Below are 27,534 nucleotides of genomic sequence, written 5' to 3'. Positions count from 1 at the left end.
AATATGTTATCGCCAGTTTACTAACATGCGGTAAATATAAATTTGCGAATATTCTTGCGCTAGAATAATTGTTCGCCAGTTATCGCATTCGCTGAAAATAACGCTACGTACACATTAACGCATGGTTTACTAAACAGCGAAATGTGCTAAAGACAAAATTAACGCCAGAATATTTGCAAACTTTTACCGCCACCTATGTAGTGGCGTAAAAGTATTTTTTTCGCCAGAAAATTCTCAAGGGGCAGGAAATATCCCATAATACTGTTTTTTTTTTTACCCATCATTCTTTGCTGACAGGAGAGAGATCTGCAGCTATTGCTGACAGGATGTTTTGGCTTCTGCTTCTATCTGGTACAACAGCAGCAGTTTCAGCTCAGAGGCGTATTATTGGCAGCGGCATCACAGTCCAAGGATTCGTCAGCCTCTACACTTTTTTGGTTTCATTGTGATTGGCTACGTTAAACTGTGCATTTCTATGAAGCAAAGAGATTGACTGGTATGATTTCTTGTTCCTATGATTCTATTGGCAGAAGGGTTTATATGATGCAGACATGTTTGGTGTTACTCTGGTGATGTTGTTGGATGGTCTAATCATCAGTCAATAAAGTTTATGAGTTTTGAAGATGCATTTCTGGCCATAAATGTCACAGTAAAAATTGCCATAATAACCGCCATAAAACAAGACTATTCTATAGCATAAATATTCGCAAAAACTTAATTTTTCGCCAGAAAATTCGCAACTCGCTAAAATTACCGCTAACGTAAGCTGGTTCCTTAACGTAGTTACCGCAAGTGATCGCAATGACTTCTGAGCGCATCGCTGTTTAGTAAACTTAGTCGCTGCGAATATTCTGGCGTAAAAATATTCTCAGCGATAACATGCGGAAACTTAAAGTCAGATTTACCGCACTTTAGTAAACGGACCCCTAAATCCAGTATTGGAGCTGGTGGGGTGAGAGATGCCTGGGTCATTAGTGCAGGGTAAGCGCCCCTGATGGAGAACTGTTGTACAGATGAGGATGGTGAAGAAATCAGAGAGGGTTATAGAGTACAGAAGAGCAGAAAAAAATATGAAAAACAAAAAAGAAATTAATGTAGAGCACACAAGAGAAAGGTGGATTGGGGAGCAGACTGAGAAATGACTAAATGGTAATATATATTAAATTATATTGGGTAATACAGAATATGCTGGTTGTTGTGTTATGTTATAACACACAATAGGGATGTCGCGGACTGTTCGCCCGCGAACTAATTCGCGCGAACATCGACCGTTCGCGTCCGCCGAATGTTCGTGAACGTCGCGCGACGTTCGCCAATTGGGGTTCGCCTTAGCTGGCGCTTATTTTTGCCCTCTCACCCCAGACCAGCAGATACATGGCAGCCAATCAGGAAGCTCTCCCTCCTGGACCACCCCCACACCCCCTGGACCACTCCCCTTCCATATATAAACTGAAGCCCTGCAGCGTTTTTTCATTCTGCCTGTGTGTGCTTGGAAGAGCTAGTGTAGGGAGAGAGCTGTTAGTGATTTGAGGGACAGTTGATAGTAACTGTGCTGGCTAGTAATCTACTTGATACTGCTCTGTATTGTAGGGACAGAACTCTGCAGGGATTTGAGGGACATTTTAGGTTAGGTAGCTTTGCTGGCTAGTAATCTACCTTCTACTGCAGTGCTCTGTATGTAGCTGCTGTGGGCAGCTGTCCTGCTGCTGAACTCTCATCTGCTGACTGCTGCCTGTAACCCAATAGTCCTTGTAAGGACTGCTTTTATTTTCTTTTTTGTTTCTTTACTTTGCTACTATAAGAGCCCAGTGCTATTAGTCTAGCTGTGTTGGGGAGTGGGACTGGTGTGCTGCTCCTCCTAGTAGTTCACCACTACCAGCACCAACCAGAGTCAAAATTGTTACAAAGTATCTTATTTGCACCTGTTAGCTGTTCTGAGCTCTCTGCCAAAAGCTAATTAAGTTAGAAACTGTTTTTTTTCTGGCTGTTCAGTTCAGAGAAAAGAGGGACTGGTGTGCTGCTCCTCCTAGTAGTTCACCACTACCAGCACCAACCAGAGTCAAAATTGTTACAAAGTATCTTATTTGCACCTGTTAGCTGTTCTGAGCTCTCTGCCAAAAGCTAATTAAGTTAGAAACTGTTTTTTTTCTGGCTGTTCAGTTCAGAGAAAAGAGGGACTGGTGTGCTGCTCCTCCTAGTAGTTCCCCACTACCAGCACCAACCAGAGTCAAAATTGTTACAAAGTATCTTATTTGCACCTGTTAGCTGTTCTGAGCTCTCTGCCAAAAGCCAATTAAGTTAGAAACTGCTTTTTTTCTGGCTGTTCAGTGCAGAGAAAAGAGGGACTTTCCAGTACAAAAGAGGGACAGGGGGTTGAGTGGTCAAAAGAGGGACAGTTGGGAGGTATGCAAGTGCCACCTAGCTGTGTGAGCTTTTTCACATTCTGTCTAAATAACAATAATAATTCCATGTCCATAAACATCACCTGAGTGATGTTTTTACAGCAGCAATAATATATTCCGTATCCACTACTGTATACGTTGCCCTTGCAGGCATTGTTTGCCCAGTCTTTAACCAAGTGCCACCTAGCTGTGTGAGCTTTTTCACATTCCGTGTCCAGAAACATCACCTGAGTGACGTAGTGTGATTTCTGCCCTTTACAGCACAAAACGCAGCGCTGTGTCAACAATGTATTTTTCAGATACATTTTTGCCCTTGATCCCCCTCTGGCATGCCACTGTCCAGGTCGTTGCACCCTTTAAACAACTTTAAAATCATTTTTCTGGCCAGAAATGTCTTTTCTAGCTTTTAAAATTCGCCTTCCCATTGAAGTCTATGGGGTTCGCGACGTTCGCGAACCGTTCGCATTTTTGGACGCATGTTCGCGAACATTTTTTCCGCCGTTCGCTACATCCCTAACACACAATACAAAAACAAGGTGCTGTGTCTGTAGAAGTTGAATTGGCAGCAGAGAAAATATATTTGCATTGTTTTAATTTTAGGGTCCTACATACCACATATTTTGGTAAATCTATGCATATTGGCTATAAAACTGTCCAGTAGACCCCTGGGGTTCATATTTAGGGTGTTTTATTTTTATATATAATAAATTGTGTGAGATCAATGTGGCAAATAATTTTAGGCAATTGCAAAAATGTCATAAACACTTCTGCCTTTCGCATAGCTTTGCAATTTGATAGTTCAGTGTAGAAAGACATCTTTACCCATTTTGGATTTGTCAGAATGCGTACTTTCCAAAAATATATTCTTTTCTAGGTCCTTTGTATAGTAAAGTGGGTCTTATAACACACAATAAGCAGGCAGGGGGTTGTGTTTGCAGAAGATGATTTGCCAAACAAAGTCAGCAACTCTATGACAGAGATAGAGCCTCATGTGTAGCCTTAACTTAGGTTCTGGTTTATGCCATTTCAGTGCATCCTTCTTTTTTATGTGGCAAATATATGTGCACTGTGCACCCAGGGAACATATGCACATAATACCCTACAACATGATAGAGGTTTGGAAAAGCAGTGCCACCTTGGAGAAACCTGATTAGGCTATTTTAGGCTCATTGACTGCTCATGTCCCAAAGATAGGTTCTGGTGAGATGCAAGCAGCTGGGATAAAATATTCATCTATCCAAATGAGAAGCACACTTTTACTAAAAATACGAGCATTTAAGCAGAAAAGCAGCCAATAACATGTAATTTAATTCATATATGAATTTTATATTCATTTATAATTGAGGCCTTGGTTTTATTTATCATGTCTTACAACAAAATTCTTGTGAAAATACTTCCCCCACTGCCCAATTGTTTTAAACACATATTTTTTAAATGTGGCTATTTGTAATTATAATACAGGTAGAAGACCTGTTATAAAGAATGCTCAGGACCTGGATAAGGGAGCTTTCCATAATGTGGATCTCCATACCTTAAGTCTACAAAAAATTAGGGGCAGATTTACATAGGGTCGAATATCAAGGGTTAATTAACCCTCAAAATTCGACTGCCAAATGTAAATCCTTCGACTTCGAATATCGAAGTCAAAGGATTTACCGCAAATAGTTCGATCGAACGGAAAATCATTTTTTCTTCGACCTAAAAATTGTTAGAAAGCTTATGGGGACCTTCCCCATAAGCTAACATGGCACCTCGGTAGGTTTTAGGTGGCGAAGTAGGGGGTCGAAGTTTTTTTTAAAGAGACAGTACTTCGACTATCGAATGGTCGAATAGTCGAACGATTTTTAGTTCGAATCATTCGATTCGAAGTCGTAGTCGAAGGTCGAAGTAGCCAAATAAATCATTCGAAATTCGTCGTTTTTTTTATTCTATTAAACCCAATATGATTGTTTTGCCTCCAATAATGATTAGTTATATCATAGTTAGAATTTAGTACAAGGTACTGTTTTATTATAACAGAGAAAAAGGAAGCTATTTCTAAAACATTTAATAATTTGATAAAAATGGGGTCAACGGGAGATTGCCTTAGTGTAATTTGGAACTTTGTGGGTAACAGGCTTCTGGATAACGGCACCTAGACCTGTAATTGTATAGCAAATTATGATAGCCTCTCTATAACACTGTTAATGGCATATCATATTTATGGTGAAGGTTTACCAACCTGTGAACACTGTGAAGAATCCCCCCCCCAAAGTTATCCCTTGGAGGTTCCCTTGCCCAGTATGTTCAAAATACTGTGATCTCTGGACACTTGCTATGGCAATCATATCAAAAAGGTGAGAGTGCATGGTACACCATGGAACTGCATATCCCAAGGACAGATGCCCAATGGCTAAGGTGCGTAATTTGTTGTATACACTAAGGGGCATATTTATCAAAGGTTGAAGGTCAAAGTTAAAAAAACTTCGAACTTCGAATTCAAAAAGACCAACCGAATTGTGGTCGAAGGTTTTTGGGGTCGAAGTGGGCCTTCTTCGAATCGAACGATCGTACTTCGATCTACTTTGATTCAAAGTTTTTTTAACTTCGACCTTCGATCTCCCAAACTCCCCCAATTGCCTCCATGCAGGTTCTAGGAGGCCCCCCCATAGGCTAAAACAGCACTTCGGCAGCTTTTAGGTGGCAAATGGTCGAAGTCAAAGTTTTAAAGAGACAGTACTTAAAAAAATGTGATCTTCGAAGTTTTTTCAAATTCGAATCGAAGTTGGACTATTCCCTAGTCGAAGTTCCCAGAAATTACTTTTTTTACTTCGAAATTTCACTTTGACCTTTGATAAATCTGCCCCTAGTTGTCTTTTAAGAAAGCATGTATTCTTGAAATGAGAAGATTTGTTACTAAGATTAAATTGGCATCCTTGGCAAATCTGGGTTGTCAAGTGAGTATAGGTTGAGTGATTGTAGAATATATGTAACATATTGACATTTTTGGGATATGGAAATGTCATCAAAAATATGTAATCCACAAAATACTCACTTCTTTTTAAATAGCTTACGGAAAGAACTTCGGAAACCACCTTTCTGATCTGGTCTTGGGTGGTGCTCACTTAAAGAGGTTTGTTCAGTTTCATCCTTGTGGTAGTACCTTCCATTTCCATCCATTTGGATATCCTAGATATAAAAGGTGTTATTATCAAACCTGCTTTGTCACCACTGGAAACATGCACCTATATTTACAGTAAGTAGTTAAATACTATAGAACAAAACAACAAAGCCCCACTAATTATACTCTTCCATCTGTTTTTCCTTTGATCTACAAAAACATTTCTCATGTATGTTTTTTATGCTATGTTTCAATTCTCGTTTTTGTTGAACGTGTTTTGTTCTTACTGTACAAAATGACCATAACTGTTACAGGCCAATATTTTGTCTGTAGAGAATCTGTGCACCTAAAGGAGGGCCCCTATGTTATTTAACAATTTAGGTAGTGCAAAATGGGCATATTTATGGGATATGGTTGGTAGTTTTTGTAGTATCACAGTCCAGGTTCCCACCAGAGCTGTTTTTCAGTCTGTTCACACTGATTTATGGAATGTAACTCATTTTTTTTAAGGAACAGCTTTTATTTATTCTGCTGTGTTACCCAAATTTTTGTCTCTCTATCTCATTTTTATACAATGGACAACTCTGTGGGAAGGTTACTGTTCAACACTGTATCTGCAGTGTCAAACTAACTGCAGATACAAGTGGGGACCTTCATGGTGTTATTAAAGTTACTTATTTTACTTTAAATATTCTACTAATATATAGTAGAATGCTGCTTACCTCTAGGAGAGATCTACTATCTGCCTGAGGCCTTTGTGGAATGTAGAATTGCCTATGTGAGTTGCGAGCTGAAGCTGATAGACCATGGGACTGAGTACTTCTATCCTGCTTAAACTGCATCCTGCTGGCACTGGTGCATCTGGCGCTATAAAGTCTTGTAGAAACTGCTTCTTGATTCCGAGGAAACTCCTTCAGGGACCTGCTCAAAGGTTTAGTTTTAATATGGATACCTTCATGCCTGTAGCTGCTGTTGCTCACAGGAGAGAAACAGTTCCTGCTCACTGGCTGCAAAGATCGTTCTGTTCTATTTGATTCCAGTGTAAAGTTGATGGGCCTCAAAAAGCAAATATCCAGGCTGGACTCAGAAGAGGCCGCGGAGCAAGACTCAAACAATGGGTGGTTTGCAAATGGTTCCTCTTCAGGAGTGGACACTCCAATTATTTCACTTCCATATTCATATTCCTCATAATTAGGTGCAAGGTTCCCATGAGGAAAACTGTTTGATGAAGCCCTCGTCGACCTTTCCATGTCAAGTAATGCATCCACTGAAGTGCTTTCATACTCCATCTCTGGAATGGACTGTAAGGGTGACAGCAGTGAATTGACTTCTTGATCAGGCCCAGAATATGGTGTGGGAACAATATTATCAGGTCGCTCATGTTTCTTTCCATCTACTTCCCACCCAGAGGATTTTAATGGCTGAATGTTTTCCACTGGAGTCTGTCTGCTCTGTTTTATTTGAGGCACCAGATTTCTTCAAATAAAAAGCAGTAACAGATCATTAGATTTTACTGTAGAATCTTTAAATATCCTACAGCATACCTCTGACTTTTCCATACTGCAGTGTTACATAGTTCGGGTTGAAAAATTCCAAGTTCAACCCCTCCAAATGTAACCCAGCATACATACATACACACACTGGCCCCTCAATATATTCACATAAACTATATATACCAATATCTTTATGAACTATAGAGTTTATAGAGTATCACAATAGCCTTTGATATTATGTCTGTCCAAAAAATCATCCAAGCCATTCTTAAAGGCATTAACAGAATTAGCCACAACATCACCCGGCAGTGCATTCCACAACCTCACTGTCCTGACTGTGAAGAACCCCCTACGTTGCTTCAAATGAAAGTTCTTTTCCTCTAGTCTGAAAGGGTGGCCTCTGGTACAGTGATCCTCTTTATGTCCTCTAATGTACTTGCTTGGGCAAACATGATCTGCATTAAAAAAAAACCTTACATGCAGCCTCATCACAAATGTCAATGTGATCTGTGCCAAAGAAGGGTGTTCTAGATACTGACCTACTAGGGTGTCCAAACCAGGGCCAGAGCTAAGTGTAGGCAGAAGAGGCACATGCCTTAGGCGCAGCTTTTCTTTCTCCTACACCTGATCCAGCCCCTTGTTCCCCCATCAACTTATGTCTCCGGCACACCTCTTTGCGCTATCCTACCTCCCCCATGTAATGTCACAGCTAGTGCGCAGGGGCGGGGGCTAGGTGGTTTGGCCCGGGACTGGCCCAAACTTTACACATGCCACAATTACTAATTTCTTTGTTCCTGTGCTTTAAATTGGTGAAATTAAATGTAACTGTACATTAACATTTGCAAATACTGTATGTTGTTTTTAACACACTGATTTTTGCAGTAGTTGTTTCCTATTTTTCACAAACAAAATGTAACTAAACATGCAATTTTGCAAAAGCTGGCCAAACTTTTGCACTGAAGAAAAAGGGAGCACAAATAAAGAAGTTAATGTAAACAAATTAAAAATGGCATACAACATACAGCATTTCACTGGACATGAAAGCTTACAGATTGGTTGGGTTGGACCCTGGCATTGAAGGATATGGCTGATGTGTTTCATCGGACTGGATGGTATTTTCTTTAATGATTGCAGAAGTATTCACACTGGGAGGAATGTCCTGGCTACTTCCAGAACACTGAGATGCGAGTCCTTTGTAGAGTTTAATCAAAGATGACCTACGAAAGCAAAAAGAACATGATCCATTCATAAATACACATACAAAATTTGGAGTATTATAAAAAGGTCTTAATTAGCATTAAGGAGTTCCCAAGTGTCACCAGAATATCTCCTCCCATACTAATATATATATCCTCCATACCATAAATTAAATGAATGTCCATGCTGTGGCTTATTTGAAATAATACCTAGATAGAACCTGCTTAACTTTGTACACAGACAAAAAGTCTTGTGCCATATGGGATATGTGATGTGGTGAACTTGTAATGACTTAGGTTCTTTTATGGCAGTGTATAAATAATGATACAAGTACAGTTATGTTATTGTATGTGCCCAGTACTTTCAGCTTTATTTTATAGAATGTCGACTTGAAAAAAAGACCAAAAAGTCATGATAGTCTGCTTTGCACTAGTTCTATATAGCCATTAAGAGGTATCACATGTATGCCATTCTTTGTTTTTGTGAACTAAAAGCAAAATTATCCTTTTTATTCTTCTGGATCCACAGGCAAATTACATCCCCCTTAAATCACTGCGTCACATCTGCATTTGCTGATTCTGAAGTCATCATCAGCTAGATATAAATTGTTTTATTTTTTTTTCTTGTTTTTTTTTTTATAAACCTTAGCCATTAGGATATTGTTCCCCACAAATGGATGCAAAGAGTTTCCATTAAAGGGATCCTGTCATCGGAAAACATGTTTTTTTTCAAAACGCATCAGTTAATAGTGCTTCTCCAGCAGAATTCTACACTGAAATCCATTTCTCAAAAGAGCAAACAGATTTTTTTATATTCAATTTTGAAATCTGGCATGGGGCTAGACATTTTGTCAGTTTCCCAGCTGCCCCCAGTCATGTGACTTGTGCCTGCACTTTAGGAGAGAAATTCTTTCTGGCAGGCTGCTGTTTTTCCTTCTTAAAGGTCCCCATAGACGCGACGATTCTTCTTGCCGAACGACCGATTTTAGGGAAGTCCGACCAATCCTTCGAAATTATCGTGCGGTTAGTGGTATTCGAACGATCGTACATCTTACGATTTTTCGGCCGACATCTGTCGGGAAATTGATCGGCCAGGTCAAAAAATCTTTGTCGGCCCCAGTGCAATCTCTCTATGTTTGCAGGGCCAAGCAGGCAGCTCCCCTTTGTTTTCCTGCCAAATTGGTCTTTTTAGTTGATGGTAAATTCGTACGATCGTACGATCGTTCTGAGAAGATATTCTCACGATCAGGATCTGATCTTTTAAAAATCTCAACATCTATGGCCAGCTTAATGTAACTGAATGTGTCTCAGTGGAACATGGGTTTTTACTATTGAGTGTTGTTCTTAGATCTACGAGGGAGCTGTTATCTTGTGTTAGGTAGCTGTTATCTGGTTACCTTCCCATTGTTCTTTTGTTTGGCTGCTGGGGAGGAAAAGGGAGGGGGGTGATATCACTTCAACTTGCAGTACAGCAGTAAAGAGTGATTGAAGTTTAACAGCACAAGTCACATGACTTGGGGCAGCTGGGAAATTGAGAAAATAATTTTGATTCATTTTGATTCATTTTTCCCATGACAGAATCCCTTTAAATATTAAGTCTGTTTGGAAATCATATATTATATAACACATAATACTGGACCTATGAAACCATGATGTACTCAAAGGGAAAGAGCCAAGCACTAAACTAGGAAACATAGATCAAAATGAGATCAGACATTTTTGTACTAGTATTCAGCTCCTTTCTGTGAGTATTGAACCATACAAAGGAACAGTCACACTGCCATTGTATATGCACCTTAAGTGATACAATTTCTTAGTCATTTTTGTAGTTCCTCAAAACTCACTTCTTAAGTTTCTTCCTTTTCTGAATGAGAAGGTCCTCATTGTACTGAAACAGCACGCTGTAGTGTGAAATGAAAACTCGTAGGCGCTGCACACACACAAGAAGTAAGTAATAATCTGGGTGCTCCTGCTCTGTGAATTTCAAGATATTCTGCATAACCACCGAAAAAAAGACAAAAGCAGAGAAACGCTTAATTAAATGCACCAATGATTTTCACTGGTTTCAAAATTTCCATAACTGCACTTAGTTTGGGGCAAACTGATCATATTTAAAACAAATCCACTATAATAAAAAATGTAACTAAATGTCATTTCAAATAAATAAATGCAGAAAGAACCACGTGTTTTGCATAGCTTGCCTTGTTGGCTAAACAGTAAAATGCTTTGTTTGAAAGGTATTGCTTAGGAAAGCAAAGAAAACTTTTGTTTGATGAAAACATGCTCACGGGAATGCACTCGTTTATTAAAGACTTGTGTTTCAGGCCGGATTCAGCAACAAATAAATATATACTGTAGATTCACAGCACCATATACTGTATGAACACAAAATTGAATTTGCTTTTTAATATATCACAGGTAGGTTTGTAGGACAGATGTGCAGACAGAAATGGATGAACTGCTCATTTCAGAGTTTATAAGGGTCATTTACAACCTACACGTTGAGTGTGCAGTCCTCATTTGGACATAATTTTCATATAATACACAAAAGCCATGAATATCCTGTAAATTATATCCTTATAAACGGTGAGTTCTGATGTCATCAGTTATAAACGGTGAGTTCTGATGTCATTTCTGTCACATGACTCACTGAAACTTGTGTATTATAATAAATAAAGTACCCCCAGTTGCAAAACATGAGGATATTAGAAGTTACCTCGGAGTTCCATGACCTGTATAAAGCACTCGGCCTTCGGCCTCGTACTTTTATATGGTCATGAAATTCCTCGGTAACTTATAATATCCTTATATTTTACAAGAGGGGTTACTTTATTCACTATATAATACACATAAGCCATGAATATCCTGTAAATTATATCCTTATAAACGGTGAGTTCTGATGTCATGAGTTATAAAAGGTGAGTTCTGATGTAATTTCTGTCACATGACTCGCTGAAACGTGTGTATTATAATAAATAAAGTACCCCCAGTTAAAGAATATGAGGATATTAGAAGTTACCTCGGAGTTCCATGACCTGTATAAAAACACTCGGCCTTTGGCCATGGTCATGAAACTCCTCGGTAACTTATAATATCCTTATATTTTACAGGAAGGGGTACTTTATTCACTATATTTTTACCTACAATGCAGAGTTTTACCATAATTCCAGCATTATGTGCCCAACGCAGTTGTGGCTGAAGCATCACACTTGTGTGTGTGTTGTTGATGTATATTGCCACAAATGCGCTGAAAATTCAGCATTTTGTCACTCAGTATCAAAATAACATGCAAGTTCACTGCATCTATTAAGCAATCAGCTGTTAGAACTCTGGAGCTACCGCCACCTTTGGTGGGGGTCGTAGCTTCTGAGTTCCCCTTCATCAGTTCACAGGAGGCAGGAGGAAGGCAGCGGTGCCAAATGCAACTATACGGAAGTGCAAGAAGTGGTTTTGGATGCAAGTACAAGTAGCATTTTTTTAACACAACAACTGTGGCAAAATTGCAAAAGAGCAAATGAACTTACCGGTATATGTCTCGTGTTGCAGAGAGCCATGTCACACAGTCATATCAGTGTTTTTGATTTCATAAAACTATACAATATAGTAGCTCCTACACTAATATATTAATAATCACTGTTTTTTATAAACTGCAGAGCATTATTGTTCATAAACATTTGCAGTAGATGCAATCACATGAAACTCCACAAATGCTAAGTAAGGGCTTCTGTGAATGGGCAGAATTCTAGAATTTCACACAAATTAGACTGTTAATTCAACAACAAGTAATGAAGCTACAACTTTAATATTATTATTCTTTATTCAGGCCCGGATTTGTGGAGAGGCCACCTAGGACCAGGTCTAGGGCGGCAGGATTTTAGGGGGCGGCATGCTGCCCAACCAACCCACATTGGTTCAGAAACACTGAAGAATCGCAGGAGATACAATCGTTTTTTAAATTTCCTGTGCGCAAATCTCCATTGCTCTGGTCCCGATGAAAATTTGAGTGAATAAAAGGTAGGGGACAGGGGAGAAGAACGAGAGCAGGCCTAGGGGCGCCCATTACGTAAATCCAGCCCTGTCTTTATTTATATATTTCCAACATATTCTACAGCACTTTACAAGGAGAGCACAGGTAGAATACACAAAGTTCTTGCAGATAGTGCCCTTGCTAGAATAAAATCTAAGACCCGAGTAGGACCGCGTGAGCGCAGCAGAGCTCACGGGCACCACCTTCTTCTCTTCTGTAATCTTAGTGATGCGCCGAAAGAGACAGAAATTGCCGAAGGGGAGGAAGAAGACACAAAGATTACTGAAGAGAAGAAGATAGCGCCCGTGAGCTCAGCTCTGCTCACTCTGCATTTGCGGTCACTATTTTAAGAGGGGACAGAATTCTGGGGTAAGACTGTGCAGGGGGGGGGGTAGTGGGGACTTAACATAGTGAGGGTTTAGTTCTCCTTTAAAGAGAGAGAAAGGTACAGAGTACATTTTCTTAGATTGTTTTTGACAATGCTACTACAATATGGCCTTACCTGTAAGAGAATCAGATATTCTGGAATTCTTTGAACAACATGAAAAAGCAAAATGTAGAGGTCGGATTTAATATCTTCTTCAGCCTATGATTGAAAATGCAAATGATGATTGTAACAAATGGTTGTACAGCCAAATTTAATATATATGTATATATACAGCATCTCTGGAAATTGGTCAGATCACCTAATAGACACTAACTCAATTTCACTAACTATGACTGTATCCTTTCCAGAGTGTCCCAGGGTGGGATTTTTTTCCTTCTTGTGGTCTGTTGTCAGGTTGTAGTACCCTGTAGTTGCCAGAGTAAATTTGTTGTTTCTATTGAAAAAAGTGGCGTTAAGTCCAGTTTCCACCATTGCTAAAGGGCATGGTGGTCAGATGTAGAAAAGTCTGTATTGCTGCAGAAAAATATTTTTTCTTACAGAAATACCAAGAAGGACAGTTAGGGAAGGATCTGAGTAGAATGCTTAATTCCACCACAAATAATATGAAAGCCCAGTTTAAAAGTAAGTTGTGGAGATATTTGATGTCCAAAACACATTTATAGTGACACCACAAGATTAATTTCAAATAAATTCTTCCCTTGTACACAAGGTACAACTCTCACAGCTGAACCTTGATGTTATAAAGGCTCATATTAATATAGGCTGGCAGGTTTTTGTTCATTATACAATTAATCAAAACAGATTGTATTGTAAATTGTATAAATTGGTACTTACCTCTTTTAGAACCACAATATGGATGACAGAAATACTTTCCGGTAAGTCTTTCAAGTAAGCAACATAATAGTCCAAAAAGTTGTTCTTAGGAGAAAAAAAAATGTGGAAAGCTATGCAAAACGTGTTTGAATATTTTGCATTAATATACAGTTTGTGAGATTGCACTTTATTAATGAACTTGAACAGATTATTATCCTGCTGTGCTCTTGGGCCTTACAGACATGTAGATCTACTGCCACAACAGTTAAATCCTTGATATCAAATAATATTTGTTTGACAGAGAAGAGGCAACATACTCACTATTATCAAATCTGCTTTTAAGCTTATTTTGCTTGGATTGAAGGAGTTTGCCCATAATACAAAACCTTAAAGATGACAGAGAATTTTGGAAAAGTTATTAAGCATTAGTAAGAAATGTACCTCGTCATTTGTCAGTTTTAGGAACATATCTCCTAAAATCCCCTCTCTAGACCATTTGATTACTCTCTCCTGCAGAACATGGAGCAGGTCCAGGTGATGTTGGATCAAATACCGTAAGGAACTGGGGAAGAAACTGAGAAATGAACAAAAAGTAACTCTTGAAAGTGCATTACTAGAAACCCGTCATACACAAATAATTATATGAAGCAATTAGTGTAGAAATATGTATATACCAATGAGCTCTTTATTAAATATTGCATATGTTGGTTTTAATTTATCGATTATGTCTTCGCGAGGTGGACGGGCCACATTGGACCCTAGAAGAATTCTACAGGCATATTAATTCTGCATTGAGAGGTATTAAGTTGACATTACACTTTGAACTACAGAAGATTCATTTTTAGATACCACAATCAGTAAAGTGGGGTGTTTGCTCTCCTCAGATCTCTACGTAAAATCAATGGATAAAAATACATTATTACACTTTCATTCTTTTCCATTATTGCCTAAGTCACAGGTTAGAAGAATATGGCGTATAGTATCCGAGGATGGTGCACTACACACCCATATGGATCAAATACAATTAAGGTTTGAGGAGAGAGCATACCCTGTAGATTTATTGAAACAACAAGATTCAGAAGTTGAAAAATGTGTAGGTGATATGAAACAGAAACAATTGCAGACTTTAGGGGATTGAATACCTTTTGTTTCCCGTTATAGTACAGTCAGTACATATGTAGTGGAAGCTATTAGAAAGCATTGGTCTTTACTCAGGAATGATATACCGGATATTGGGGCATTTAAAAATTCACAGATAAAGTCATATAAAAAGGCAAGAACAATAGGCTCCATTCTAGTGAATTCTGACATAGGAGGAATGTCACTGAGACAGCAACAGTTGCGTCCAAGGAGTAAAGGGACATTCCCATGCCTTGGATGCAGCTGCTGTTCAAACTGTCAAAAAGGTCACTATATATCACCCGAGGAAAGGCATCGCTATTAAAATTAAAGGATATTATACATGTGAAAGCTCATATGTAATTTATATAATTAAATGCCCATGTGTGCTAGCGTATGTTGTCCAAACATCTCATAGTATTAGAGAGTGCAAAAGGGAACATAAGTCAGCTATAAACACAAAGAAAATGGACCAAAATCTCATAGAAGGTCATGGAGTGCAAAAACTAAAATTTCAAATTCTCACTAAAGTGACAGATAAGTGCCACACTTTATATTGTTACTATGAAAATTTGTTATTAATTGTGTTGTGTTGTAATATGGTCTTGTACCAGTAGAGGTCAATGTGATGCACTATAAATGTTTGAGCACGTGCTGTTCTGAGTAGCTTGATCGATGTTGGCCTGAAATATTGCTTGCCCGGGTCAGAATCCATAAATAAACGCTTTTAAAGAAGATTTTCAGCTGGTGTGTGAGACATTGGCTGCATGGAGAGGCTGTGTCAGGACTTCAGATTGGGACTTTTAAACCAACCAGTAAATATCACTACAGAAATTGTACAGTATTGTAGTAGAAAGTGCTTGGGTGGTACTTTTTACTTGCTTATACATAGGGGCAAATTTATTTATGGTTGAATATCGAGGGATAATTAACCCTCGATATTCGACTGCCGAATTGAAATCCTTCAACTTCGAATATCGAAGTCGAAGGATTTACCGCAAATAGTTCGATCGAACGGTCGACAAAAAATCCATCGATCGAACGATTTTAATCCATCGATCGAACTATCGAATGGTCGAATAGTCGAACGATTTTTAGTTCGAATCGTTCAATTCGAAGTCGAAGTCATAGTCGAAGGTCTAAGTAGCCAATTCGATGGTCGAAGTAGCCAAAAAAAACATTCGAAATTCAAAGTTTTTTTTATTCTATTCCTTCACTCGAACTAAGTAAATGGGCCCCATAGTTATGAACTGGAGAAAATAACTACCCCCACGATATTTTGTTATACAATTCTCTGTACTGTTGTTACTATACAGGAGAGTAAGGAATCTTAGCAAGGGATTACATGAAATATCCATAGGACCCAGAAGACAAGTTAAAGGGATACTGTCATGGGAAAAAAAAAAGAAATCAAAATGAAATCAAGAAATCAAAATTAATCAGTTAATAGTGTTGCTCCAGCAGAATTCTGCACTGAAATCCATTTCTCAAAACAGCAAACAGATTTTTTTATATTCAATTTTGAAATCTGACATGGGGCTAGACATATTGTCAATTTCCCAGCTGCCCCAAGTCATGTGACATGTGCTCTGATAAACTTCAATCACTCTTTACTGCTGTACTGCAAGTTGGAGTGATATCACCCCCCTCCCTCCCCCCCCCAGCAGCCAAACAAAAGAACAATGGGAAGGTAACCAGATAACAGCTCCCTAACACAAGATAACAGCTGTCTGGTAGATCTAAGAACAGCACTCAATAGTAAAAACCCATGTTTCACTGAGACACATTCAGTTACATTGAGAAGGAAAAACAGCAGCCTGCCAGAAAGCATTTCTCTCCTAAGTCACATGACTGGGGGCTGCTGGGAAATTTACAAAATATCTAGCCCCATGACAGATTTCAAAATTGAATATAAGAAAATCTGTTTGCTCTTTTGAGAAATGGATTTCAGTGCAGAATTCTGCTGGAGTAGCACTATTAGGGTAGGGACACACTGGACGATTTGTCGCCAACGTTTTAAAAAAGTAAATCGCGGCAACAAGACGATCGTCTTTTTTGAACAGACGATTCACAGCAACTATTGGCACAGAGCGATTTGTATCCCATTACTCTGTGCGGTACGTGCTCCACCCAAACCGGAAACGGTTTGTGCTTCCCACTGTAACCTGGCGTCTTTACGTGCTTGCGTTCTTGCGTCATTGCGTTCGCATTGTAATTTGAATACAATTGCTGCTACTTATCTGTATGTGTGTGCTTGTCTAGGAGATTTCAGTGCTTTTCTAAGTACATGCTATTTCTGATAAATCGCTCGGAAAAGGGTCTCAGTGCGTTTTGGAGCTACAGGCGATTCACAAACGCACTGTGGGCACAGGAGCTGGCGTCTTTCATTTGGTTTTGTTTAGAGACAAAACGAGCGATATGTCGCTGCGATTTGCTTTTTAAAAACGTTGGCGACAAATCGTCCAGTGTGTCCCTACCCTTAACTGATGAGTTTTGAAAAAAAAACATGTTTTCCGATGACAGGATCCCTTTAAAATTTTGATTTGGAGAGGCATGAAGTCTATCCCACCAATAAAAGGTTGCTTTCATTATTCTATCTACATGACAATAAGCAAAGTACTGAGAAATAATGATCAGAGGAAAATCAAACATGCTTTTTTTTCTCCTTTTTTTTTTTACAAAGGTGGAAATGTTCTACTTAGTATACAATTATAAGGCAATTCCAGTACCTTCTTTCTTTTGTAGCCCTTTTTAAATCAGCCCCTTGTAAGGTGGCCCTGATCTTCAGGATGTGGGTCAGATTCAAAACATATTTTCTCTCTGATTCCAAAAGGTCCCTGGCAGCATTTTGTCTCCTAGCTTGGAAAGAAACAAACAACAATGATAAAATATAGCATGTGAGGATAACACACAAATCCATACAAGAATGCAAAAATTGGCAAAAAGCTTTAACAATTTGCACCTAGTCTAGCCCTGTTTGGGAATTTTTTTTTGTAGAGTTATAAAACCAAATAGAGGCATTTTACTAGAAGATGATACCCTTATATATACATAAATCTAATGTTCGGTCAAGTAAACATTTGAAATGCAGTTAAGGCCCAGTGACCACTTTAAAGCATGGGGAAAATAAGTTCCATAATACACTATTGTATATCAAATTAAAGAGCACAATTCTCATTTGTAAAACATGAGTATACCATATGTTTCTGTAGTATGTGTAGCTCTGGAAGGAGGGTTGCTGACTCTGTAAACTGTTCTAAATTGATACACTTAATTTATATATTTCTTATCTTTGGCCCTGCTGTGCAGAAGTTTTATTAAAATAAGAATTGATACAATAGTTGCTAATATTCTACCAATGGTGCTGAGAAATGTATCAACTAAATGTTGCAAACGTGTAACAGATTTCAATTTTGAATTCAGATTCTGCATCTGGATTATTGAGCTGCCAGACTGAAACTCCAAATTTTGGAAAAATGGTAAAAATTTAAATATAAATGGGAAGCTAAAAAAAGATACTAAAAGATCCAGTCTTATCTTAAATATATAGACCTTTCATAAACCCATAGTGCCTTTAGGTTTAGTCATATGATAATGATACTCTGGTTACTGTTCTTCATAGTTCTACTGAAGATGTTTATTCTGAATAAGGACCTATTTTGAGATGCAGATCATTTTGCCCAATAAAACCCCCATGCTTTGAGACTATGGATGGCAGAGAAATTATGACAGTAAACGAAATAGGAGGTAAAATAATTGTAGAACTATGGGGCAAACTTACTAAAGGGCGAAGAGACTAACGCTGGGAAAATTCACTAGCGAAGGAGACTGTATCGCTACTTCGCACTCTAATGGCAGGCGAATTTTCACTCTGGCAAATGGACGTAACTATGCAAATTCACTAAGATGTGGATTTTAATGAATGTTACCTCTTGCGCCACACTTGCCTTCGCCACCTCAGACCAGGCGAAGTGCAATAGAGTAGATAGGACTTTCTCAAAATAAATTAGAACATTTTTCTAAGTCCCAAAAAACGTCAGGGTGATAGGCTGCAAAAGATCGTACATTTTTTTTAGGGTACCCAGCTTCCCCCCTACATTTCCTTACATTTGGCACATAAACTATACACTGGGCACATGTGTAGGGCAAAATAACAACTCTATTTTCTTTTATTAAGGTTTCCCGGGCTTGTGTAATGTAATGTATTTGCTGCTACATATACGTCCATTCAACTCCATTCCATTCAACTTCCCGCCATATGCAAATTAGCTAATGCAACTTCGCTTTGCTTGCAAATTAACGCTAGCAAAACTTCGCCATCGTTCTGCGCCCTGGACCCAACTTCGCATTTTAGTGAATTATCGTTGTCCTGGTGAAGTGTGGCGATGTGAGCGAAAGTCGTCGCTGGCGAATTTCCGGAGGCTACTGAATTTGCCCCTATATTTTTTAACAGCTTCATAATAAGATTCAATTCCACACTACCAAAACCTGTAGGTTCACTTAATACGTTCTCAATGGGTGCACTTCTGTTCTGGCCAGCATCTCTTATTCTGTCTGCTTTTTCTTTAGGAGAGTTCTCCTTGGTGCTCTCGCTTTCATCTTTTGGCTGTCTCCAAATAAGTGAAGGCATGTAGGCTTTTTGCTGGGTTTCAATTAGCGTGGAAGTCTTGAAGCTTTTCTCACTATCTTCCTGGGTGACTCTAGCTGATAATTTAAAGAAAAAAGTATACAAACAAACACAAACATAGTAAAGAACATTTATATACTGTATTTTATTAGAGGAAATTGTAAATGAAAAATGATTATGACAATTGGCTGAAATAATATGATGATTTTCTAACAACAACATCATCTTTACTAAAAAAACATAAACAAGCCATTTCAAAACCTTATGCTTTTAAAAAAACATAATGTACCTTTTACCGATAACATAAAAATGATCATATTAGATGAACAAAAACACAGCTTCCCCAAATCCCTGCTACTACCATTGGCTTGACACTGAGAATTTTTCGAAAACCCGCAACAGGCTGGTTTCGAAAATAGCGAAAGTAATAGCGCGTTCAATCAAATTCAATTCAAAGTTTTTCCCAAAAAAAACTCCACCAATTGACTCCAAATAGGTTCTAGGAGGTCCCCCATTGGCTAAAACAGCGACTCGACAGGTTTTAGATGGCGGATGGTCGAAGTCGAATTTTTAAAGAGACAGCACATGATAAATTTCAATATTCACATTTTTTACATTTGTTTCAAATTCGAATCGAATTTGGACTATTCCCTAGTCGAAGTACACAAAAAATAGCTCAAAATTCTATTTCATTTTTTTCATTCGAAAATTCACCTTGACCTTTGATAAATCTGCCCCTTAGTTCATACATTTCTCGGCAGCATCACTGGAGTATTAGGGCAGAGACACATGAGGAGATTCGGGGAGATTTATTCGGCCAGCAACAGATCGCCTCTTTGGACGACTTTCGGAAAACGAAGCACTCCGAGTGCCATCCCGTCGGCGATTTCGATTCTAGCCGGTGGGAAGGCAGTTCGGGGAGATTAGTTGCCCCGAAGAAGAGTCGATTTGTCGCTACTAATCTCCCCGAATCTCCATGTGTGTCTCTGCCTTTAGCAACTATTGTATCAAGTCTAGCAGCTGCCTGTAATAAATCCCAGAGATAAGAAATGTATCAACTAAATGTATAAATTTAGAACAGTTTACAGGGTCGGCGACCCCCCTTTCCAGAGCTGCTTTAGAAGGTGACACTTTACACTTCAATATTAGAAAACCGGTGACACATAGAAAATAGAAAGTAATTGGAAAAAGTCGTAATTTCTGATGCTCTATCTGAAAACATCTAGTTGTTTGAAGGTGAACAACCCCTTTAAGACTTACAAACCTTCATATCTGTTTAGTGCCAGGCAGAGTTAGATTAGTAATATGACTGGTGGAGCTCTACCTGCCTCTACATGACAGATCATTGAATATAAACTGTTGATCACTAGAAACTGGTAGTTGATGGCTTATGATTGGAAGGGGTGGGGATGAAGAGTGTACTCCCTGTACAAAGTGATACAGTATTGTTAAGAAAAACATTTGTAACAGGGGCTACATATTAACCTGCTATGGTTTTTTTCAGGATTTATGTACTCACAGGTAGTTGTCATTGCAGTCAAGTTGCAGTCATTGGCAGTTGCCAGCCTGGAAGCAGGTACTATAAGGGTTGTAAAAACAAGACACATCAAGAGAAAAAACTGTATACTAGAAAGGCAGAATGATACAACACAACATGACCTACATTGAGCAGAGAAAAGGCTTTTGTCAGTATGAATGGGAGAACATGTAAAGAGCACGGAGTCGGTTTTCTATAGTTTTTAGTTTTCTATAAACTATAGAAAAAATTCTATATTTGGGAGATTTCTGGCTAATCGGATTTCAGATAACAAATACAGGTATGGGACCTGTTATCCAGAATGCGCAGAACCTGGGGTTTTTTGGATAACGGATCTTACCTTACCCTTAGTCTACTAGAAAATCATCTAAACACTAAATAAACCAAATAGGCTGGTTCTGCTTCCAATAAGGATTAATTATCTTAGTTTGGATCAAGTACAAGGTACTGTTTTATTATTACAGATGAAAAAAAATAATTTTTAATAATTTGGCGTATTTTGATAAAATGGAGTCTATGGGAGACAGCCTTTCTGAATTTGGAACTTTCTGGATAACAGGTTTTAACAGATCCCATACCTGTACCTGTATTGCTAAACATAAAAGCACTTTTACAACATTTACAGAACACAATTGATTATAAAAGCTTCTGAGATGCCCAACCTGCGAACATCACACACATTATTTATATTACAGGTATAGGACTTGTTACCCAGAATGCTTGGGGATTGAGTTTTTTTAGAAAATGGATCTTTCCATAATTTGGATCTTTATACCTTAATTATGCTAAAAAATTATTTAAATAACCCCATTAGGGTTGTTTTTGATTAATTATATCAACATTGTTTTATTATCACAGAGATTAAGGAAAGCATGTTTTTAAATTTGAACTATTTGAATAAATTGGAGTCTATGGGAGATGGCCTTCCTGTAATTCTTTCTGGATAATGTGTTTCCGGATAATGGATCCCATACCTGTATAAGATTAAGCAATCTTTAGCGTCATGCATGCATTGATTGAGAGGATAGGAGACAAGGTTGAATAAAATGGATTTATTAGTATTATTCCTAGGTTACAGAAATGACCCACAACATACCTTTCTCAAATGGGGAGGGATGTGCAATGTTGTTAAAATGATGATTAACCACGGTGGAATCAGAGAGGCTGGATGGCAGTAAACTTCCGTTCTGTGGTGCTTGAGGCTGTGCCATGGCTTCTTCTTTCTGTAACCTTCTAGCAAAAAACATGCTTTTAAAACTAGCAAAAATCAGAACCAATCAGTCTGTTATAGTTACTAGAATTCTAAGGGCACACGGGCAGATTCGGGGAGATTAGTTGCCCCACAAATTTCCTCTTCTTTGGGGCGTCAATGTCCCAGAACTGCCTTCCCGCCGACTAGAATGAAAAATCGACAGCGGGATAGCACTCACGGCGTTTCGTTTTCTGAAGTCGCCCGAAGGAGATTTGTCGTTGGGGCGACTAATCTCCCCGAATCTGCCTGTATGTCCTTACACTTTGAGAAAATGGGGAGGGAGTGAAATATAATTCTTTGAATTTTCTTTTACGATTTGTGGATATTTTAGTCTATTGTTAATAGGTTTCTATTCAAGTTATAAACAGTATTTCTAGCCATAATCTTTTTTTTTTTAAGGCTTAGTCCTCTCTACTGCGGCATGTAATCTAATTAGAACGATGGTGACCTAAATTATTAATATGCAAATCTGTCATAATTAGTTCAACATCACTCAGAGCTAATGACATGCTAATTGCACACCCTGTAATGCATTCTAAAATAATTTTGCTACACTAACTCCTCAGTATCTATTAAAAAAAAAAGGACATTGAACAACTTCGGTTTTAAAAAAAACGACCCATTTTGGGAACATTTGGGAATTCTTTCTAGGCTACCTTAAATATATCTTTTGTGGTTTAAAATGTGTTAAGAGGCCAGAGTTTAGAGAATATAGCTACAATTATTAGTATGCCAAAATTCATATACACAGGTCACATTATTCTTGGCCAAACGAAAAACTGTTTTTATTCATTCAATTAAATTATTGTTGCATTGCGATCGTTAAGTTAATCATTTCTATTCTTAATATACTGTACCTTTTGGATGACCAGATTGTCAGGACTAAAGGTGACCATACATGGGCCAATAAAAGCTGCCGACAGACCGAGTCGGCAGCTCATTGGCCCGTGTATGGGGCCCTCCGATGGGCTTCCCCGATCGATAACTGGCCGAAAGTCGGGCAGATGTCTATTGGACAGGACTAAAAATCCCATTGGATCGCGTCCGCATCTGTTCGTTGATGCGGTCTCGCAATCCGACCGACTTTTACCCTTCTTTATAACACCTCAAGGTGGGCATATCGGGGAGAGATCCGCTCATTTGGCAACATTTCCAAACGGGCGGATCTCTAAGTGTTTGGCCACCTTAAGTATCACATAAATGGCAGGTCCGCCCATGAATAGCCTCCTGTATGAGATGTGGCTTGCATGAAAATAGGGAAGTCTGGGTAAATCAGGGGTGGTGTAGGGCATTCCTCCTAGGATACTAATCGAAACTGTGTATAGAACATTTTTGAAAGGAAGGATCAATTACATTAGCTAAAGATACTTTTCATCTTTTTTAAACTAGCCTTATTATTATTATTATTATTATTATTATTATACCCACTTGTTTTTTACTTTACGCGACTCTCTTCTCTTTTCTTGCTGCAGTTGTTCAATTTTCTGCTGCATTTCCTCCTGCTTGGCAATTATAGCATGGATCATTGCCATCGCTGTGTTGACCTCTTCCTGAGGTGACAGCAGTAAAAAAGGACACAAAGTGGAAGCAAACAGTACTTTTCTAAGAATACAGACTTACAGACATAATCATTATTTTATAAAGGTTGTAAAATCATCAGTACTTTTATCATGTTTTTCCCCCATGAAAGACTAGATATGGCAAGGGACAGCTAAGAGCCACTTTGTAAATTGCCTTTGATGTTGCTTTCTCAGTTGGAAGGCTACAAGGATACATGCTTTTGAAGATTGTAGTTGCTGTCAATATTTTATAATAGACAGATACATATACACTAACTGGGTTAAGAATTCCTTTATAAATCTGAGGACTCCTATAAACATTTCAGGTGAACTTAACCAGGGTCGGACTGGGCCGGCGGGATACCGGGAAAAAACCCGGTGGGCCCTGGCTCTTTTGGGCCCTGCCGGCCCAGACCAGCTTGCTGCACTTTCTGCTTACCTCCTGGACCCCGGTCGTGTCGCAAAAGGTATGCGCACACGCAGGACGATAGTACTTTGTGGCTGGGGAGCCCGGGGGATGGTGTGGGGGGGCCCCTGAGGCTGCAGCCCGGTGGGCCATGTCAGACGCTGCACCTAACATTAGTTAAATTAACCTGCCTTTGCATTATCCCTAAGGTTGCCTTGTTCAACTCTATGGGGGTTATTTACTAAAGTCAGAATGCCAAAAACTTGAAAAATTTTAGTTTTTTTAGTTTAAAAATAACTAGAATTTTTCAGGATTTATTACACCCCAAGGATGGGAAAAGTCAGAATCCGAAAATCCGGCATCTCAGACCTGTGATGGTTGTATATACTGTAAGTCAATGGGAGAAGTCCTGAAGATATTCTGATCTGCGCTGGGTTTCATGTAATAATCCAAAAATGTTGTGGTTTTCAGGCAAAAATCCCCACAAGAAAAATCAGATTTTTCTTGCGAAAAATACGAAGAATTTGTAAAATTCGAATTTTCTAAAGATTTCCACAATTTTTTTCCCGCACCGGAATTTTTGGGAAAACGTATTGATAAATAAGGGAAAATAACCTATGCGGATTTGGTTGAAGTATATTTCAGAAAATAATGAGATAAATTCGGATTTCGATAAATAACTCCCTATGACATTAAAGGGATGGTTCACCTTCAAGTTAACTTTTAGTATGTTAAAGAGTGGCTAATTCTAAGCAACTTTTCAATTGGTCTTCATTATTTATTTTTTATTGTATTTTTTAATTATTTGCTTTTTTCTTCTGATTTTTCAAGCTTTCAAATGGGGGTCACTGGCCCCCATCTAAAGGCAAATGCTCTGTAAGGCTACAAATGTATTGTCACTGTTACTTTTTATTATACATCTTTCTATTCAGACAATCTCCTATTCATATTCCAGTCTCTTATTCAAATCAATGCGTGGTTGCTTTGGAAATTTGGACCCTAGCAACTAAATTGTTGAAATTGCAAACTGGAGAGTTGCTGAATAAAAAGCTAAATAACTCAAAAAACACAAATAATAAAAAAAGAAAATTGTCTCAGAATACCATTCTCTACATCATACTTAAAGTTATCTCAAAGGTGAAAAAAACTCTTTAACAGCAGTTTGCCAAGCAAATGTTGTACTAGTTGCTTAAAATTATGGTTTCTGATCTATGAACTATTTGTGCTTTATCAGCTCAGCTCACACTGTATTCTGAAATCTGCAGGGACAAGAGCAGAGTAAATAGAGACATAAGACTGCAGTGCTTTTAGAATAACATGCTGACTATACTGGATGAGCATAGTTGTTTTGCTCGTTGTGCTGTTAGTAAACAGAATTTGGGCCTGCAAGCTTAACTCTTGGACAGACTCTTGAACTGGGAGACATGGAAAGAAAAGACCCAATAAAGGAAATAAACATTGTATATTTATTATCTTAGGGTGGGCCTGTTTAATGATTGTGGGTTGTCAGGAAGGCTGACAGGGACATCCTGTTGTATTGGTTAAAGCTGTTCTCCAATTGCCCATTTCCTAGCAGAGTTTCCCCCACCTCTGGTTTGTTAAAGGGGACACATGTTCTTTTAAGTGCATTTAACAACAAAAAACTCTGTGTAAGCAATATTTTCTGTGAGATCCAAAAGTGTGTGCCAGTGTCATCAGTGTGCACACACAAAAAAACAAATTAGAGTCAACACTGGCCTAGAAGCACCAATATACAGTATGTGTGTTGCATTTTGGCCCACTGGAGAACCTGGTCCCTAGGACACATTCTGCCCTCCTCCAATACCCTACCAGCAAATGCCAGACTTAACTGTGTAATTCCCCCTCCCTGTTGCTATTGCAGCATCTGTTCACCCTGGCTTACAACCATTCTAATTTCATATCACATCTATATCATGCAGAATTATTATTATACAGTATACTTCACCTTTATTATTATTAATGATTATCATTATATAGTATACTTTAAAACTCACCTTTAGATTGTTCAGTGAATTCTTCACCTCTGTGACTTTCTCTTCCATAGTGCAGCGGCAACTCTTGACCTTCTCTTCAAGAGCATATTCTCCATGCTGTATTCTAGAGAGCTCCTGCATTGCCTCAGAGAAACCCGACTTCAGTTCTGAGGCCAAAATCTGTAACTATAAACATATAATGTTCCAAGAAACATGTAATGCACTTTATAAATTTATTTATCTATTAGAAGCATCCAATGGTCTATTTATAATATCAGTATAAGGCACTGGTAATGATCTTTTCATTGTTTTTTTAACAGTAAACATACCATTTAACAATTTGGGTCAGATATTAAGAGAGTAAAATGTCAACATAAGGGTTAACATATGATTATAACATATTATAGACAAGTTAGGGAAAAACTGTGACAATGAAGGGATTGTTCACCTTTAAAGTAACTTTTCGTAAGATGTAGAGAGTGATTTTCTGAGACAATATGCATTTGGTTTTCATTTTTTATTGTTTATGGTTTTTCAGTTATTTGGCTTTTTATTCAGCAGCTGCAGTTTCAGCAATCTGGTTGCTAGGGTCGAAATTACTCTTAGCAACCATGTACTGATTTGAATAAGAGACTTGAATATAAAAAGGAGAGGCCTGAATAGAAAGCTAAGTAATGAAAAGTAACAATAACTATACATTTGTAGCTTTACAGAGCATTTGGTTTTAGAAGTGGCCAGTGACCCCCATTTGAAAGCGGAAAAGAGTCAGAAGAAGAAGGCAAATAATTCAAAAACGATAAAAAAGAAAAGATGAAGGGCAATTGAAAAGCTGCTTAGAATTAGCCACTTTATAACATGCTAAAAGTTAACTTAAAGGTGAAGCAGCTCTTTAACAAAATGTTTTCCTAGAATTAACAGATTGTGCTGCTCTAGTTTTGACCAGAATTTCATGGGGTGATCATGATGCCTTCTTTACAAGAATATTGGTCTGAATATTTGAATCATGACATGTTGAAAGGGTTTATTTCACATAATTTGTCCCTGGGCAGGAGGGTTTGTATTAACTGCTAATGACACTGAATCCACTTTTTGGGATTTGGCCGAATCCCTGAATCCTTCATGAAAGATTTGGGCAATGCCGAACTGAATCTGGATCCTAATTTGCATATGCAAATTAGGGACGGGAAAGAAAAACATTTTTTTACTTCCTTGTTTTGTGACGAAAAGTCACGTGATTTCCCTTCCCACCCCTAATTTACGTATACAAATTTAGGATTCAGATTTGGTTCAGCCAGGCACAAGGATTCAGCCAAATCCGAATTCTGCTGAAAAAGGCCGAATCCAAAACCCAAAATCCATCCCTAATTTTGGGCAAACCTATGTTCACCAAAGAGATTGCATTAAAAATGTGTTCTCCCTACTGTCAAGCTTAAAGGGCACCTGTTGGCTAAATATATTATCCCCAACCAAAGGTGCAGGCTTGTAGAGCCCGTACTACGTTGGGGGGTAACAGTGCTAATGGAAATGCAGACTTCGTGACTAGAGCCTTCTACTAATTTACTTTACAGAATAACATTTAGATTCTACCCGAGACATTATTTGCTATAACAGAAATACAGTA

General features: G+C 38.4%; 1 protein-coding gene across 1 annotated transcript in view; it reads right to left on the bottom strand.

Moving 5' to 3' along the window:
* arhgef33.S (Rho guanine nucleotide exchange factor 33 S homeolog) overlaps positions 1–27,534 on the bottom strand; it is a 49,050-nt gene that overhangs the window by 2,148 nt on the left and 19,368 nt on the right. Inside the window, exons 3-15 of the mRNA XM_041564382.1 lie at positions 25,935–26,099; positions 23,383–23,504; positions 21,799–21,932; positions 20,685–20,744; positions 19,021–19,242; positions 17,268–17,397; positions 13,861–13,993; positions 13,441–13,524; positions 12,721–12,804; positions 10,036–10,184; positions 8,045–8,212; positions 6,225–6,978; positions 5,437–5,570 (exon numbers count right to left, since the gene is read on the bottom strand). Of these exons, the coding sequence (XP_041420316.1) occupies positions 5,437–5,570; positions 6,225–6,978; positions 8,045–8,212; positions 10,036–10,184; positions 12,721–12,804; positions 13,441–13,524; positions 13,861–13,993; positions 17,268–17,397; positions 19,021–19,242; positions 20,685–20,744; positions 21,799–21,932; positions 23,383–23,504; positions 25,935–26,099 (2,339 nt within the window). The remainder of the gene's footprint in view (positions 1–5,436; positions 5,571–6,224; positions 6,979–8,044; positions 8,213–10,035; positions 10,185–12,720; positions 12,805–13,440; positions 13,525–13,860; positions 13,994–17,267; positions 17,398–19,020; positions 19,243–20,684; positions 20,745–21,798; positions 21,933–23,382; positions 23,505–25,934; positions 26,100–27,534) is intronic.

The sequence above is a fragment of the Xenopus laevis genome, chromosome 5S, assembly GCF_017654675.1.
Source record: "Xenopus laevis strain J_2021 chromosome 5S, Xenopus_laevis_v10.1, whole genome shotgun sequence".
NCBI classification, from domain to species: domain Eukaryota; kingdom Metazoa; phylum Chordata; class Amphibia; order Anura; family Pipidae; genus Xenopus; species Xenopus laevis.
Note: the sequence above shows the minus strand (reverse complement) of the source record. Positions and strands in the feature narration are given on the sequence as shown.